The 16,033-nt window shown below is 49.2% G+C and overlaps 1 protein-coding gene across 1 annotated transcript in view; it reads left to right on the top strand.

Moving 5' to 3' along the window:
- Positions 1 to 16,033, top strand: part of Coro2b (coronin 2B) — a 105,199-nt gene that overhangs the window by 75,653 nt on the left and 13,513 nt on the right. The window contains exon 3 of the mRNA XM_051156623.1: positions 8,886 to 9,002. Within this exon, the coding sequence (XP_051012580.1) occupies positions 8,886 to 9,002 (117 nt within the window). The remainder of the gene's footprint in view (positions 1 to 8,885; positions 9,003 to 16,033) is intronic.

Below are 16,033 nucleotides of genomic sequence, written 5' to 3'. Positions count from 1 at the left end.
TGCACAACTCATCCCAGCTCTGTCACTGTCAGGTGGGCTAGGAACCAGTTTTCTCACTGCACAGGGCACCTGACTTCCACTGAAGGCTTTAGGGAGATGAAAGACAGGCCCCAGGTGATAATGACCTCATTAATACTAGCCCATACACACACATACACACACACACACAGAGAGAGAGAGAGAGAGAAAGAGAGAGAGAGAGAGAAAGAGAGAGAGAGAGAGAGAGAGAGAGAGAGAGAGAGAGAGAGAGAGAGAGAGAGAGAGAGCAAAGAGTACAAACAGTCCATCCAGTGCCTTGAGACTAAGGGACAACACACAGAAGAGGGAGGTGATGGGGAAAAGGCAGCGCCTACAGTTGTCACTCAAATCGAGGCTTAGAGCTCATAGGGGACAACCCTCATGTGGCCCATCACCGACATGGGTTTGGTCTTCCCATGTGTGGTATTGAATTTCAGACAGGCTCATGTTCCACCATGCTTTGGGGTTGCATACCCCCACCTCTTAGCCCATCCCCATCCCGCCCCACCTTCATGGATAAGGCTGACTGTGGCATTAGCCCTGTCTCTCTGTAGGGAAGTCTCAGATGCCTTCCTATACGGGGAATCCGAGCCCCAAGAGGACACAGGGTATCACAGCGGTGCTTGCCAAACATGGCGGCCCATGGGAATAGTGGAAAATTTTCAAGCACACAGAAGTCCAGTCTCTCTCTTAGACGTGGTGATAGCATTATTATGCTCTGTAGCTAAGTATGGGGCTTCTGGAAACTTCCCAGGGGATCCCAAAGTGTAGCAAGGGCTCAGAAGCACAAGCAAGAGGGGATGCAAGGTGAGGGAGGAAGAGAATGGGAGTTGTACTGGTGCTTGACACCGTCCCCACCCCATGCCTCCTTGCTGCCAGCATAAACAGCATTCAGTGCAGCAGAGGAGCCTGTGAGGTGACAGAGCCTCCCGTTTGCCTCACCTGGGGCAAGTGTCCCTCTAGGGTTCAGTTTCTCATCCATAAAGCAGGCTGTGGGGTTGGGGAGATGGCTCAGCACTTAAAACACTTTCTGTGCAAGCCTGATTAACTTCGACTTGAGTTCAATCCCTTGGACCCGCAGAGAGGTGGAAGGAGAGAGCCAGCTTTTGTCCTCTGACCGCCACACATGCGTGTGATATACTACTACTAACAACAACGACAATAACATAGTAAACAATTAAACCAGGGTTCTGGCGAAATGGTTCAACAGGTAAAGGTGCTTGCCACCAAGCCTAGTGACCTAAGTTCCATGCCCAGGACCCACATGGTGGGAGGACACAACTGACTTCTCCCACAAGTTGTCCTCCGACCTCTACACGTCCACCATGAGACACAAGTATCCATGAATAAATAAATAAATGTATGTTAAGGCAGGTCCTTACAGGAGGGCTAGAAGGCCCTCATAGGGTTATTACAAGGACCACATAAAATAATGTCTATAAATCACTTTGCCCCAATTCCTGTCCTCTTTTGCCTGCACACGACTGCTCTACCATCGTCTTTTCGACATCAGACTTGAGATGCCTACGTTGTTCTGTCCCCAAACACTGGAAGCGGTGACGTGGGATGTCAGTGCACCCTGTTCCCTGTTGGTAGAAAGGATAGCCACAAGGAAGATGAGAAAGGACCGGAGCCTGGGGCTAAGCAGTCTGGTAAGCCCAGAGGGAGGGCTGTGTTCTAGGCCACCTGGCCAATAAAGGCTGCAGCCTGCGGGGAAGCCCCACCTCCGCCTGCTCAGCGCAGGACTTTTGCCTGGATGAACTGATTCTCTGGGTAGGAAGGCATTTTTGGCTCTTTGGACCAACTTCAGCTCTGCAGTATGGAGGGTTCCAGGACGCCAGGGCTGAGGTGCAGGGTGTTTTGAAAGAACTTCACCCCACACCCCCTTCAACCCCACCCCAAGTCTGTTCATTCACTTCAGTGGAATTCTGGACACAGCCCAGGGCACTCACCTTACTTCCTGCAGCTTGTGGAATGACTGCACCCCAGAGTCACTGCGTTTCAGACCTTTCCAGAGCCTGGCTGTGACAGCCAGTGCACGCTACACACACATTCACACTCATACTTGGGCACACACATGGACATATACATAGACGCACACAAGCACACATGGACACACACACACCATTTTCAGTCAATTACACAATTTTATTCAACTCACAGGCTCTTCCTTTCTTCCAATGAATTAAAAGGAAGTGAGCAAATACACCAGTGCTCCAAAAACATGTAAATCAGGTGATACCAGACTTTACCCAATTTCCATAGGACTTGTTTGCATGAAACCGGTCAATCTTTGGGCCTTTCTTTCTTTCTTTTCTTTCTTTCTGCTTTTTCTCTTTCCCCGCTTTAGTTCTTTCTTTCTTTCTTTCTTTCTTTCTTTTTTTTACACAGGGTGTCATGTAGCCCAGTTTGGCCTCAAATTCATTATATACCAAGGATGACTTTGAACTTCTGATTCCTCCTGCCTCCACCTTCTGAGTGCTAGGATTACAGGTATATGTAACCATGCCCAGTTTATGTGGTGCTGTGGAGGAACACAGGACCTTGTGCCTGCTAGGCTTTCTCGCAGGCTGTTCTCACCCAAGAGAAGGAGACCAGGAGGAGCTCTTTATGAATTTGAAGCTTTTACTGAGCCACATAGACCTGGCCAGGGCACATACTCCTGTGACTACAAGCCTAGAGGTGGCCCTGAGCTGAGTGAGCAGGGGGTTTACAAAGGCAAAGCCCACAACATCCTGTTGACGTAGCTGTGATGGCTGTTAGCATATTCAAGACATAATATGAACTTTCAATAAGAGCAGGGCACAGTGTGTAACCATGGTACTTCTGTTTGATGGGGGAGCAGAAAGCCTTGCAGTTGCAGAAGCAGAACAAAGCAGATTAGCAAATTCTGTAAGTAGTTCACGCGCCCAAGGGTCAGACTGATCCCAGTTTTAGCCCAAGGTCAGGTCAGGATTGAACAAATGTTATCCTCTCTTCGTTACATGCCAGCCCCCAGTGGTGTTTGCTTGTTTGTTTGTTACCCCCTCCCCCTTCTTTTTAAATGTGGGTGGGTGTTTTGCCTGCATTTATGTGTGGGCACCGTGTGTGTTTGGTGCCCAAGGAGGCCAGAGGAGGGCATCTGATGAAAAGTCACAGACTGTTGTGTGTTGCCACGTGGGTGCTGGGAATCAAACCCGGGTTTTCTGAAATAACTACTGAGCCGTCTTCTCTTCAGCCCTTGGTGTTTTGTTTTGTTTGGTTTGTTTGTTTTTTTTAATAACAATATCCATGGAGCTAGAGGTGTAGCTCAGCTTGCTTGACATACACCAGGTCCTGGGTTCAATCTCCAGCACCATATCAAAATACATTTTAAAACTGAAAACACACACACACACACACACACACACACACACACACAACAGGTGTATCGTTTACATTAAAATGTTAAATATTGGGGTCAAGAGTATAGCTTATCTCAACATGGCCACATCCTTGAGTCTATCATTAAAACTAAAAACATTTTTTTTTTTTAACTTTTAGTGTTTTTTAAAAAATTTTAAAGTAAGGGATAGAAAGATGGCTCAGTGGCTACCAGAGCTTACTGCTCTTACTGGTCCCTCCAGTTTAATTCCCAGAGCTCAGCTGGATGTTTCACAATCTATTACTCCCATTCCCCGGGGATCTGAGACCTTCTTCTGACACATGTGTCAGACACTCACACAGCCACATACATAAAAATACACCTTCAAAAAAAGATTTATTTATTCATTATGTATACAGTATTCTGCCTGCATGTACACCTGCGTGCCAGAAGAGGGCATTAGATCTCATTATAGATGGTTGTGAGCCACCATGTGGTTGCTGGGAATTGAACTCAGGACCTCTGGAAGAGCAGGCGGCGCTCTTAACTACTGAGCCATCTCTCCAGCCCCGGTCCCTCCTTTTTAAAAAGATTTTAAATTTAATGTTTATTATTGTCTTAGTTAGGGTTACTTGCTGTGGCGAAGCATCTGACCAAAACAACTTGGGGCAGGAAGAGGGCCTGTTTCACTCACGGTTCCATATAACAGTTCATCATCAAAAGCAGTGAGGGCAGGAACCTGGAGGCAGGAGCAGATGCAGAGGCCATGGAGGGGTGCTGCTTACTGGCTGCTCCCATGACTTTGCTCAGCCTGTTTTCTTATAGAACCCAGGACTACCAGCCCAGGGGTGGCCCCAGCCACGTCAATCACTAATTAAGAAAATGGCTTACTGGGTTGCTTACAGCCCCATCTTGTAGAGGCATTTTCTCTGTTGAGATTCCCTCTTCTCTGATGACTCTGGCTTGTGTCAAGTTGACAAAGACAAAAATAAATAAATAAATAAAACTAGCCAACACAATTTAAAAAAGAACCAGAAGTCACTGCTAATACTCAACTGGCTAGGAAGGAATATTCATGACAAACATTACAGTGTGTTTCCTTACAGATTGCATGGTGTCTAGTAATGATCACTTGTGTGGTAGAACACAGCTCTGATTTGCTAAAGGTTAAGTCTTTTGCAACCTTCATGCCGATAAGCGTTTCTCGCGTATGCTGCTGTTAAACTGACAAGCTGTGATCCCTCTATGTAGGGCTTTTGCAGGGAAGAAATAACTCAGCAGTAATGGCTTGGTATGCCTCACGTGGGTTACCCTGGAGTAAATTCTCAGAGTGGGACTGTTAACCGACGACCGTGAACCTGTTAAAAGTGTGGTGAGGGAGACTGGGTAGAGTAGTGGGTGCACATGCTGTCTCCACAAGCACAAAGCCCCAGGCTCCAAGCCCAGGACCATAGGAGTCAGGCACGGTGGCGCATGCCTGCAAACCGAGAACTCTGGAGGCGGCACAGGCAGGAAGATGAAATCAAGGTTAGCTACTTAACGAGTTTGGGACTGTTCTAGTAGACTACGTGAGCCCCTGTCTGGAAAATAAAATACAGGGCCAGTAAGATGGCTCAGAGGGTAAAGTCACCTGCTGCCAAGCCTGTTGACCCGAGTTTGACCCCAGGACCCAGGTAATAGAAGGCTAGAACTGAGTCCTGCAAGTTTTCCCCTGACCTTCCCATGGACACCACAGCACGATTACTCTCTCATACATGCACATGTGTGCATATGAATGCCCTTCCTCACAGTAAACAAACAAACAAACAAACTTAAATTTTTAAAAGAATATCAAGTATTGAAATGATCTTGCCCAGGGGAGCTCCAGGAAAGACACTCCCCGACTTGAAATAGCGACAGGTAGAATGGATTGCCTCGCAAACTAATCCTGGTCTATCGCCTTCCCTCCCCACAATCCCTTCCCATCCATCCTACACTAAGTCCCTGCCTGGCTCTGCGGAGACTAAAGCCCTCAGATTTTCGGGGACCAGATGACGTCTTACATTCCATCCCCCAAGGGAACCTACCATAGGGACAGTTCTGTGCACTGACCGTCTATTATGGCTGTCCAACCTTTTGACACTACAATATAATATCATATCTACAGATACATTGAGATGCATTCATGACTCTCCTGGGATGCTCACAGGCCACAGGAAATACAAGCCTGCAAGTCACTCTGATGTGTCACACTGGAAAACCCTGACCACACTGAGGAGCAATCCAAACTTGTTTCCTCGGCTGTAAATTAGAACTGTTGTGAGGTTTAAACCTGATCATATTTGTGTAAGATATATTAATAGTAGCAGCCTGGGTGAGAGTCAGGAGCAATATTGGTGAGGGACTTGTATTAAGTATGAGAAGGTGGCATTGAAGACAGTCAGCTGAGGAGATGCTCTATTCATAGCCCCTACAGAGAGTAGCTTGGCCACTTTTTCCTTTCAGTGTGTGTGTGTGTGTGTGTGTGTGTGTGTGTGTGTGTGTGTGTGCCCTCACACGCACACTTACAAGTGTACAGATAGAGGCCAGAGGTTGGCATTGTCTTCCTTAGCCACGCTACACCTTGAGGGTTTTGTTGTGGTTGTTGTTGTTGTTTTTCTTTTTTCTTTTTTTGGTTTTTCGAGATACAAGGTTTCTCTGTGTCACCTTGGCTGTCCTGGACTCGCTTTGTAGGCCTTGAGCTTTTGAGAGAAGATCTCTCACTGAACCTGGAGATTTCCAACCTCAGCTAGACTAGCTGGCCATCAACCCCCAGGAATCACCAGTCTCTATACTTCCGAGGTTACGGATGAATGTCACAGTACCCGGCTTTTCCTGGGGTGGGGGTGGGGGTGTCACAGATCCAAGCTCAAGCCCTCCAGTCTGAAAGTACTGTGCCAGTTAAGCCATCTTTCCAGACCCAACTTTGGTTATATTAATGCATATTAGTGCTATCCGTCCAAACTCCTGTCAGGATGAGCACTGTGAGAGCTGCGGGCTTAAGTACTGGAAGAAGGAATCAGATTGCAGCCTGTCGCCAGGCTCAGAGACAGACAGATGAGGGTCTACTCCGTATTCACAGCTCCTCTGGGGAATGGATGGCTTTGTTTGTTTATTCATTTATTTATTTATAGGGCAGATTCTATCTATAGATCCCCAGGTTGGCCTCAAACTTAGATCCTCCTGCCTCTGTCTTCCAGGTGGGGTGTGTGTGTGTGTGTGTGTGTGTGTGTGTGTGTGTGTGTGTGTGTGTGTGTGATTTCCGAATGTCTGTCAAGGTATTTGACTTGTTTTTTCATCTTTATGTCAAAGATGCAAATGAGCAGGGGTGGTGTGTTGTGTCGATGTGTGCCATCTACAAGAGCCCACGGCTAAGTTTCTAGGAATTTTTAAAGCCAATTGTTAAGTGCAGCCTTTATTAAAAATTAAATCGCATTAACTTACAATTAAATAAACTATTTAAAAAAAAGCCAAGGTACAGAGTATTAAAAATTCATCACACCTTAACTGTTTCACCATGTATACAAAGCCATTTGTGTCTTTACAGCTGCCCAACTGTGTCCTACTATGAGTCTTTTGGGCCTGAGGATGTGGCTCAGTCGGTAGGGTGTTCTTCTGGTATGCACGCAGCCCTAGTTCCCATCCACCACACCGTATAAACCCATGTGTGGTGGCGCACACCTGTAATCCCAGGACTCAGGAGCTGGAAGCACAAAGAGCAGAAGTTCAAGGTTAGCCGTAGGTATCAAGTTTGATGCCAGCCTGAGCTATGTGAGATTCTGACTTTAGGACAACCGAGTCTTTTTAAAAATCAGTAAAATGGCTCAGCAGGTAAAGGTGCTTGCCACATACCAGAAGCCTGATGATTTGAGGTCTAGACCCAGAATTCATATAGAAGTAAAACTCCACATAATTGTCCTCTGACCTGACCTCCATATGCCTACTGTGGGATGCACACCCAAAATCACACACACACACACACACACACACACACACACACACACATTTAAAAAATAAGTAAAAGTCTTGTTTCATCCCCAGAGCATGGCTCCCATCTCTTCTCATTCCACACAGGGCCCAGAGATGTGGCATACCTCTCCATCCAGGACCAGCACACCCCCACGGGCTCCTAACTCTGCGTTCCCGGTGGCCAGCTACTGACTAACTGGCCAGCTACTGACTAACTGCCTTGGTGCTTCTCAGAGTGGGCTGGGCTGGGTGCCAGAAACTTAATGCAGACAGCTTTGCTCAGCAAATACTCTAGCTTTGAGATGAGCTGTGAGGAGGGCCTATGGGAGAAAGAGTGAGGACGCTGAGGGCGCAAGATCCTGCTGCCAAGTTAAGGGGCACCAGCTGAAAGCAACAAAGTTCAAAGGGCTTGCCTTGAGGAATCACACTGCTGGGAAATCCCAGCCTCACTTTCAGCTGCGTGGTTTGAGGGTCACTAATTAGCCTTTCCGGGCCTTGGTTTCCTCGTGTTTAATTCACAGTTTGTTGTGAGAGCTAATGATGAAATGCCTAGCCTTAGTAGATCCCGGGGTTATACATAGCTCAGCTTAAAAATTATAGACAAGGGCGGGGCACATAGATTAGTTGGAAGAGTGCATGAATGCCACAAAGCACTGGGTCCCACCTAGTACCAAACAAACTGGATATAATCCCAGCCCTTGGAAGACTGTTAGAAGGAGCTCCAGGAATTCTAGGCCATCTGGGGCTACAGAATAAGTTCTTTTGAGTTAAAAAGTGAGAGCATGCCTTGATAAAGCAAAAGGTGCTGGAGAGATGTCTCAATGGTTAGTAGCACAGGCTGCTCTTCCAAAGGACCCATGTTCGACTCCCAGCACCTATGTGGTGGTTCACAATTGCCTCTAACCCCAGTTCCAGGGGGATCTGACACACTCCTCCGGCTTCCCAGGGCACACACGTGGCATACAGACACACATATAAAATAAAAATAAGCTAAAACAAAAGATGACATTAACGGGGCTATTGAGATGACTCAAGCCTGAGAGCCTGAGTTTAATCCCCAGAGCCCACGTGAAAGACAGTAGCACAGTAGCACATGCTCACGACCTCAGAGGCTAGGAAAAGATATCAGAGGGTCCCTGGAGGTAGTCAGCCTGCAGATCTAGCTCAGTTGGTGAGCCCCATGTCACAGTGAGAGACCACACACACACACACGCTTAAAAATAGCATAATTCCCACCAGAAAGCACCCCCAAAATATCCCCCAGATACCTAGGATTCTAAGAAAAAATAGACTGCAAGTGACATGGTTCAAACATTGATCATGTTGACTTACTGAGGACTATAACTGGCCTTGAAGTGCCCACCTCCCCTGAGTGAGGGGGTTGGGTGAAGCCTGTGTGAGGGTTTAAGGAGTTTGGGCTCAGGGCTGGAGGAGGTAGGGTTTCTTACTCCCCTCTTTTGGGTAATAGCCTTGACACCTTTTTCAGAGCCGCTCTAAGTGGGAACACCAAGCTAATGCTTTTTTCTCTTCCTTGCAGACAGGCCGAATCGAGCCAAACTACCCCAAGGTATGCGGTCATCAAGGCAATGTGCTGGACATCAAATGGAGCCCCTTCATTGAGAACATCATCGCCTCATGCTCCGAGGACACGTCGGTGAGCTGAGCAGCGGGTGCTCCCCAGGGATGACCCTGAGCATACACCTCCCACGTCCCCTAAAGAGCCTCTGTCCACACACTACCCTCTCTCTCCTCTCCGCATCTTCTCCCTCTTTCTCCAGCCTGTCCAGGAAGAGAGAGGACAGGGGTGGGGAAGGGACTGAGGGAGAGAACCTTTGCTACACACATCCTGTGCTTCAGTGCTTGACTACATTGGAAGTGTTGAATTGTAGGTGAGAACTGGAACCAAAAGATTTAGAGTGTGATTCAGCCTGGACCTGTGCTCTGTGATGCTGCTGGGCAGAAGGGGAAGGAAAGTGGGGAGGAGAAGGAAGCAAGGGGAGAGGCAAGGGGAAGAGGGCTCCTGGGCCTTGCAGGCTCATGTGGTAAATATCCTGTAGTTTTTCCTCTGGGAGCTGTGGCTTCAAGAACAGTGGTGACAAAAATCACCCTGGGGGCATAGACTTCCAACTTTCTACATCCTAGCCCTTGTGGGAAGAGAGAATAAATACAAGAAAGAGAGAGAGAGAGAGAGAGAGAGGAGACGGGATGGGCGGAGAGCAGGTAGAGATGACAGAAGGGAAGAGACAGAACTGGTAATGCAGCTCATGTTGGTAAAGCGCTCACTGCACAAGCATGAAGACCTGAGTTCAATCCCCAGAGACAGAAGTAAAAAGGGAGGAAAGATCCAGGGACACTGACATCAACACAGCTTTGTATCTGTCCACTTCTTCCTCAGTGTGGCTTCCTCAGAGGGGCAGTAGGACAGAGTAGGATCCAAAGTGTCAGCCAAACTGATATGGCAGTCCCTCTGTTCCCAAGCAAAGGTGGCTCTGCTTTTCAGCCAGGCCGCTGTGGCTACCTAGTGCTCACTGGCATAGTCTGAGGACAGGCCATGAGCCCAGGGTATTAGACCTGGAAACAACTTCAGAGCTGTGTCCCTGTTTTCCTCGGCTAGACTGGGAGCCCCAGAGGAAAGGGAATGTGGCCTATGTGGCTCTGAATCCCCGGCATGAAACACAGGACCTTGTACCTTTAAAAAAAAAAAAAAAAAAAAAAAATCAAAAAACCAAAACAAACATGTAGATGGATGCTTGGATGAATGATTCATGGACTGACAGAGAGATGGTTGAGTGGATGGATATATGTTTGGATGATGATGATAGATAGATAGATAGATAGATAGATAGATAGATAGATAGATAGATAATAAATGAGTGAAAAATAAGATGGAAAAGGAGATAATGACAGTAGCATCTCTATGAATTCATTGAGTAGAGGGTGAGATCAGCAGGCTCAGAATTCACAGAGTAGAGAGGTAGAGGGGTAAGGACGCAGAAAGGGCTTGGCTGGCTGCAGAGACCCCTGAGGATAGCGATTGTGAATAAAGTGCCTGTGGGGTCCATGAATGGAGGCAGCAAAGGAAATCTGTCGGTTTTGTTACTTTCTTTAGCAGCTTCAGGGCTCAAGTGACCAGGGGACAGCTATCAGGGGCCAGGACACAGGAAGACTAGAGCCGTGCAGACATGTGGACAGGAGGTGGTGGAGCCAGGAAAGGCCACGGGAAGGAAAATCAAGCCTATCTTGGTATGAGGGGAGCAGATCTGGCCCCAGCTTTTGGGACTACTGCCTCCCTCAGGTCTCAACTTCCTTCATCACCGATGGACCTGCCTGTGCTAGCTCGGCATCTCCTTCCATCTGCTGCTGCTTCATATTCCTGGATGTAGCCAAGCTCAAGGCTCAGCCAAATCAATGATTGGTACCCACAGATTGACAAGCTGGGCCTGATGGCTGAGGTCCAAAGAGAATTCGACCGTGGAATGTGGTGGCCTTGGGATGAGACCTCGGTGCCACTGCTTAGCTGGGTGCCAAGGGCATATGGCTTCACCTCTCTGGGCCATGGCTCTGCTCATGTCAGAGGTAGCAATGACAGGACACTCCTCAGCACAGCAATGAGGCTATGAAGAAGCTCCATGCCTAACCCTGTGCCTGGCGCCTCGCAGATGCCTCAGATGTCTCAGTTCTGCTCTGCCAACAGCCCCAGCAGGGAGGCAGGGCCCACCAGCTAGAAAAAAAGCAGGCACAATGCGGATGAGTCAGGCTACACTGAAGTTCCACAGATGTGTGGGCACAGACAAGAGAGAAGAGCTAATGATGACCCAGATACAGCAAGAGGGGACTTGGGAGGGCTGGAGCTGGAAGACTTGGGATTTGTTTGTTAGGGTGAGAGCCTGGGCCACCCATCTTTGATAGGCCAATTAAACAGACAATGTAATAGTGAAATGCAGAGAAAGGAGATTTATTTGGTAAATTGTTTATTCAGAAGGCACTCCTGGTGACATATGGCCCTGTTCATCAATGAGAGTCTCCAGCCTCTTCTTCAAGGTGGTCAAACAAGCTGTCGAGATTATTATATAAAATCTCTTTCTTTGAGATAAGCTTCCTGATCTGGCTGGTACCAGGATTCAGCCTCTTGCTCCTCCCAGCATGAGAGTCCTACGGGAGCTTACATTTACTGGGGGCATTGTCTCAGCCGTCTAATAGTCTAATAACCAGAAGGAAGGCACAAGTTCTTTGAGATATCTTCACTCTTGCCAATATGATTACACTTTGACCAGGAGAGAAAGGGTTAAAGGGAACCCAAGAAGAGCCCTGGCTCAGACCCAAGGCCTGGTGGGAGCATACAGGGCACCTAAGCAAAGGAGGGTGCCTCTAAGCCTGGTTGGAGCTGTGGGCAATGTCACTAGGGGAGTGAGCAGGTGAGAAGGCTGTGAAGAGAGGTTGTGACACCGGATAAGGCATGAAAGGCAAGGTGAGAAGCTTAGCTCTGCCGCCTGAGCTTCTCAAGCCAGCTGAGTATCCTCTGGGCTCTGGGGAAGGGGGGTGGGGAGCCTGAAGGGGTCACAGCCAGCTTTTTGGAGGACAGGAGGCTCCAGCCAGCTGGATAAAGGCTGCACACTGTGTGGATGAGCAGGGAGAAGGCACACACACACACACACACACACAAACACATAGGGGAGGGGTAGGGAGAGGGGGGGGTGCGCATGAGCACTTCAGCCCTAAAGAGGAAGGAGGAGAGGGGAAAGGCTGGGCACAGCAGAGAATAGAACCACCCCCTGCCCCCAAGCTGCTGATCTAGACAGGTGGTTGAGTCTGAGATCAGGGTAAACCTAAGCTTTCCAGCAGCTGCCAGGCCAGCTGCTCCAGAAGCTGGACTCAGAGCCCCACCTTAGCCCCCAGGTTCCTGCCCACACCTATCCAGTGCTTAGCCTTGGTGCCCACTGGCCCCAGGGTGACACTCAGCCGCTCCTAGAGAACCGGAACCTGAAAGCGAGGTTCTATCAGGAGTTCATACCAAGCAGCTCCACAGACTTCAGTCCTGCTACCTCACCAAGGCTCTTTCTACAGGGGAGAAAGCAGAGGCTCAGAACTGTGGCTGACAGTCTGGACCCATTGCATACTCTGTATCTGTGTCCTCTCTGTGTGTCCTGTGCTGGGCATGGAACACTCAGTCACTCAAGAGAGTCCTCCCCGCCTGGGCCTGGATGCCAGTGTGTAAGGCTCCTCTGGCTGGCCTTCCTGCCCCGAGTTCTCCTGGACTTCCTCTGCCAACCCATGCAGAGGCAACTTACCATGCATCATATATGCAGAGGCAGGTCTAAGAGGTCCACAGGTCTGCCAGACACAGTGGTCCCTGCCAGGGCTAGAAACGCCATCCTGAAGGACCGCAGAAAGAAGCCTTTGCTGCAGGTCTGGTCCTTTCTCCTGAAAGTATGTGCTCATCCCTTCCTAACCCCATTGTTCTCTGGTCCCAAAATATCCAGAGGATGCTAAAGGGATACAGGGAGACTCCAGCATTTCCTCCCCATCCCTCGCCCCAGGGAAGTCTTTAGCACAGTCAAGATGCTGTGTCCCATGAGCTCAATTCCCCTGCCTTGCCTTCGAGGTATGAGAGAGTCTTTTGTAGCCTATCCCCTACATGCCTGCAGGATTCAGGGAGCCTGCCCAAGCTCTCCCCCTGAGGCCTCATCCTGGGGGAGGGAAGGGACCATAACTCTGCCTGGCATCTGGCAGAATCCAGTTCTTTCCGCCAGCCTGCTGGGTGATGTCACCTATTGTTGAAGGGCTGTGCTTTTTATAGCTTCTGCTGCAGCTAGGGAGGGCAGCTGGCTGGCAGGCAGCGGGAAGGGCAGTGTGGCTTCTTTACAAGGCTGGAGTGCCTGGCCCTTTGCTGGGTACACCCCTTATTCACAGGGAGATGAGAGAGAGAGAGAGAGAGAGAGAGAGCGAGAGAGCACATGAGAGGGGGGAGGAAAGGAGGGAGGGAGAAAGAGAGACAGACAGACAGAGACACAGAGACAGGGACAGGCAGGCAGGCAGACAGACAGACAGACAGACAGACAGACAATGTTTAAGGAAAGGAGAGAAGATTCCTAGGAGAAAGGAAGGGTGACAGGAGGGTAGTCCCTCTGCCTGGTGAGCCGAGCTCAGCATCTTTCTCTTACCTTCCTGTCAAGCTCCACCACTGCATCTGCTCTCTACAACCCACAGATTACACCCCACTTGGGGAGCACAGGGGGAGAGAATTTACAGACTCAAGTCTTGGGGTTCAATCCCCAATACAAGGAAGGAAGGAAGGGAGGAAGGAGGAAGGGAGGTAGTCAGAGGCAGGTGAATCGCTGTGAGTTCGAGGCCAGCTTGGTCTACAAAGTGAGTCCAGGACAGCCAAGGCTACACAGAGAAACCAGGTCTGGGGTGGAGGGGTGGGGGTGGGGGAAGAGTCACATCTAAAGTTTGGCCTATAGAAAAGTTGTCTGTGCTCCTTAACTTTACATAAGCATTACTCAAATAGGCATTGTAACTCCAAGGTCATTATCTTACTTACGGTTTCTATTGCTGTGATGAATCACCATGACAAAAAACAAACAAACAAACAAAAACAAAAACAAAAACAAAAACTTGGGGAGGAAAGGGTTTATTTCTAATATACTTCCATATCATAGTCCATCATTCAAGGCTGTCAGGACAGGAACTCAAACAGGGCAGGAACCTAGAGGTGGGAGCTGAGGCAGAGGCCATGGAGGGGTGCTGCTTACTGGCTTGCTCGCTATGGCTTGCTCAGCCTGCTTTCTTATAGCACCCAGGACCAGCAGCCCAGGAGTGGCTCCACCCACAGTGGGTTGTGCTCTCCCACATCAATCATCAATCAAGGAAAAGGTACCACGGGCCAATCTAGTGGAGGCATTTTCTCAACTGTGGTTCCCTCTTCCAGAATGAGTCTAGCTGTGTCAGGCTGACATAAAACTAGCCAGCAGTCATCTTCCTGGAAGGGTACTTACTCAGTTTTTCTTTAATCTTCGTGGCAATTGTGTGACATGGGTAGAGTTACCCCTCAGCTGAGAAAATGTGTTCAGAAAATCTAAGAGACTTGGCCACAGGCTCACAGTGACTGAGGTCAGAGCCTGGGTTTGCAGGGAGCTTGTAAGAGCTCAAGACTCAGCTTTGTTGGCTAGCTGCCCTGTCCCCACCCATGCAGACACTGGCTTGGAGGTTCTATATACTATCCTTAATGCGATGATTTTGCCCTCATTTGTCTGCGCATGTCTCTCTGAGCTCCAGGAAGCCAGGACCCCACCCCCTTTCCCCTTTTCTAACGGATTAAATGTGACTGAGTGTGACAGAACCCTGGCTCCAGGCTGGAAGAGGACCTGTCTGGGCACAGCTGGCTTGCTGGAGAAGCACTCTCCACACTGGTCCCCACCCCTTCCTTCCCCAAATCCTACTTGGCAGATTCTTGGGTTTCCTGTGTTATTGAAGTAAGCTCCCAGCACACGCTCTGTGCAGAACCACAGTGCTCCTCCCACATCCCAGATACACTTTGTTTCCAGCAAATTCCATGCATTCTAAGGGACCAGAGTTCTCTCCTGGGTGTTTTAAGCCCACTGTGAACTGCAGCTCCTCTTCGGAGCCCTTTTAAAAATCTGGTGCCACCTTTTTGCTGTGGGTCAAGCTGGGAGTGGTGTCTTCCCACTCAGCAATGCCAGAGAAGCTTAGGAGACTGATTAATTTACCTCAAGATATAGATGAGAAAGCTGGGCCCATGAGGGGACTGCCAGGTATCAAATAAGAGATACCTCTCCTTAGGGTATTTATTCTCCCAGGTTCCTCAAACCCCTGCTTGGGATCCTACGTCTAACAATCACTAGCATCTGCCTGTACTTCTCTCTCTCTCTCTCTCTCTCTCTCTCTCTCTCTCTCTCTCTCTCTCTCTCTCTCCCCCTGTGTGTGTGTGTATGTGTGTGTCTGTCTGTCTGTTTCTCTCTGTGTGTGTGTCTCTCTCTCCTTGTGTCTCTGTTTCTCTGTCTGTGTCTCTGTGTTTGTCTGTCTCTCTTTTTCTCTCTGTGTCTCTTTCTCTCTCTCTCTGTCTCTGTGTTTGTTTCTGTCTCTCTGTTTCTCTCTCCTCTTCTCCCCCCCCCCAGTCCCCCACCCCTGCCCCAAGCTTAGTTCCTTCTCAGGGGCTAGAGCTGGGATCCCACTTCCCTGTGTCCCCTGCCCAGCTCAGCTCTCACAATCAATTCACATGATTCTATGCCCAGCTGGATTTAACCCACAAGCCTCTGCCAGGCTCATGGGTCACTTTATTTTCTAGACCAAGAGCCAGAACCTCAGAGGGCAGTGTCACTCAGCTAGTGAGTGGAGTTGGGCACTGGGCAGAGGCCATGCCTCAGCTTTGGCCTCAATATATCCTCGAGACGCGCGCACGCACACACACACACATGGGGCGGGGGGAGTCCCACATCTCATCATAATTCTGAAACTCTACACAGCACCTTATAGCTGATAGGCTGTTGTCACCACTATCTCATTCTCCACCCCAGTAGGGTTAGAACAACCTCCCCCATGACACATACACACACTATCTTACAAATGGCATAGCTTGGATGGAGCCATGCAGGCCCAGCAGGGCAAGAATGAGTAACCAAGGTCTCTCTGGGGCTCAAAGCCTCTCTCTGGAGCTGTGCTCTTCTC

This window comes from Acomys russatus, chromosome 14 (genome assembly GCF_903995435.1).
Source record: "Acomys russatus chromosome 14, mAcoRus1.1, whole genome shotgun sequence".
NCBI classification, from domain to species: domain Eukaryota; kingdom Metazoa; phylum Chordata; class Mammalia; order Rodentia; family Muridae; genus Acomys; species Acomys russatus.
This window is presented reverse-complemented; position numbering and strand designations above follow the sequence as displayed.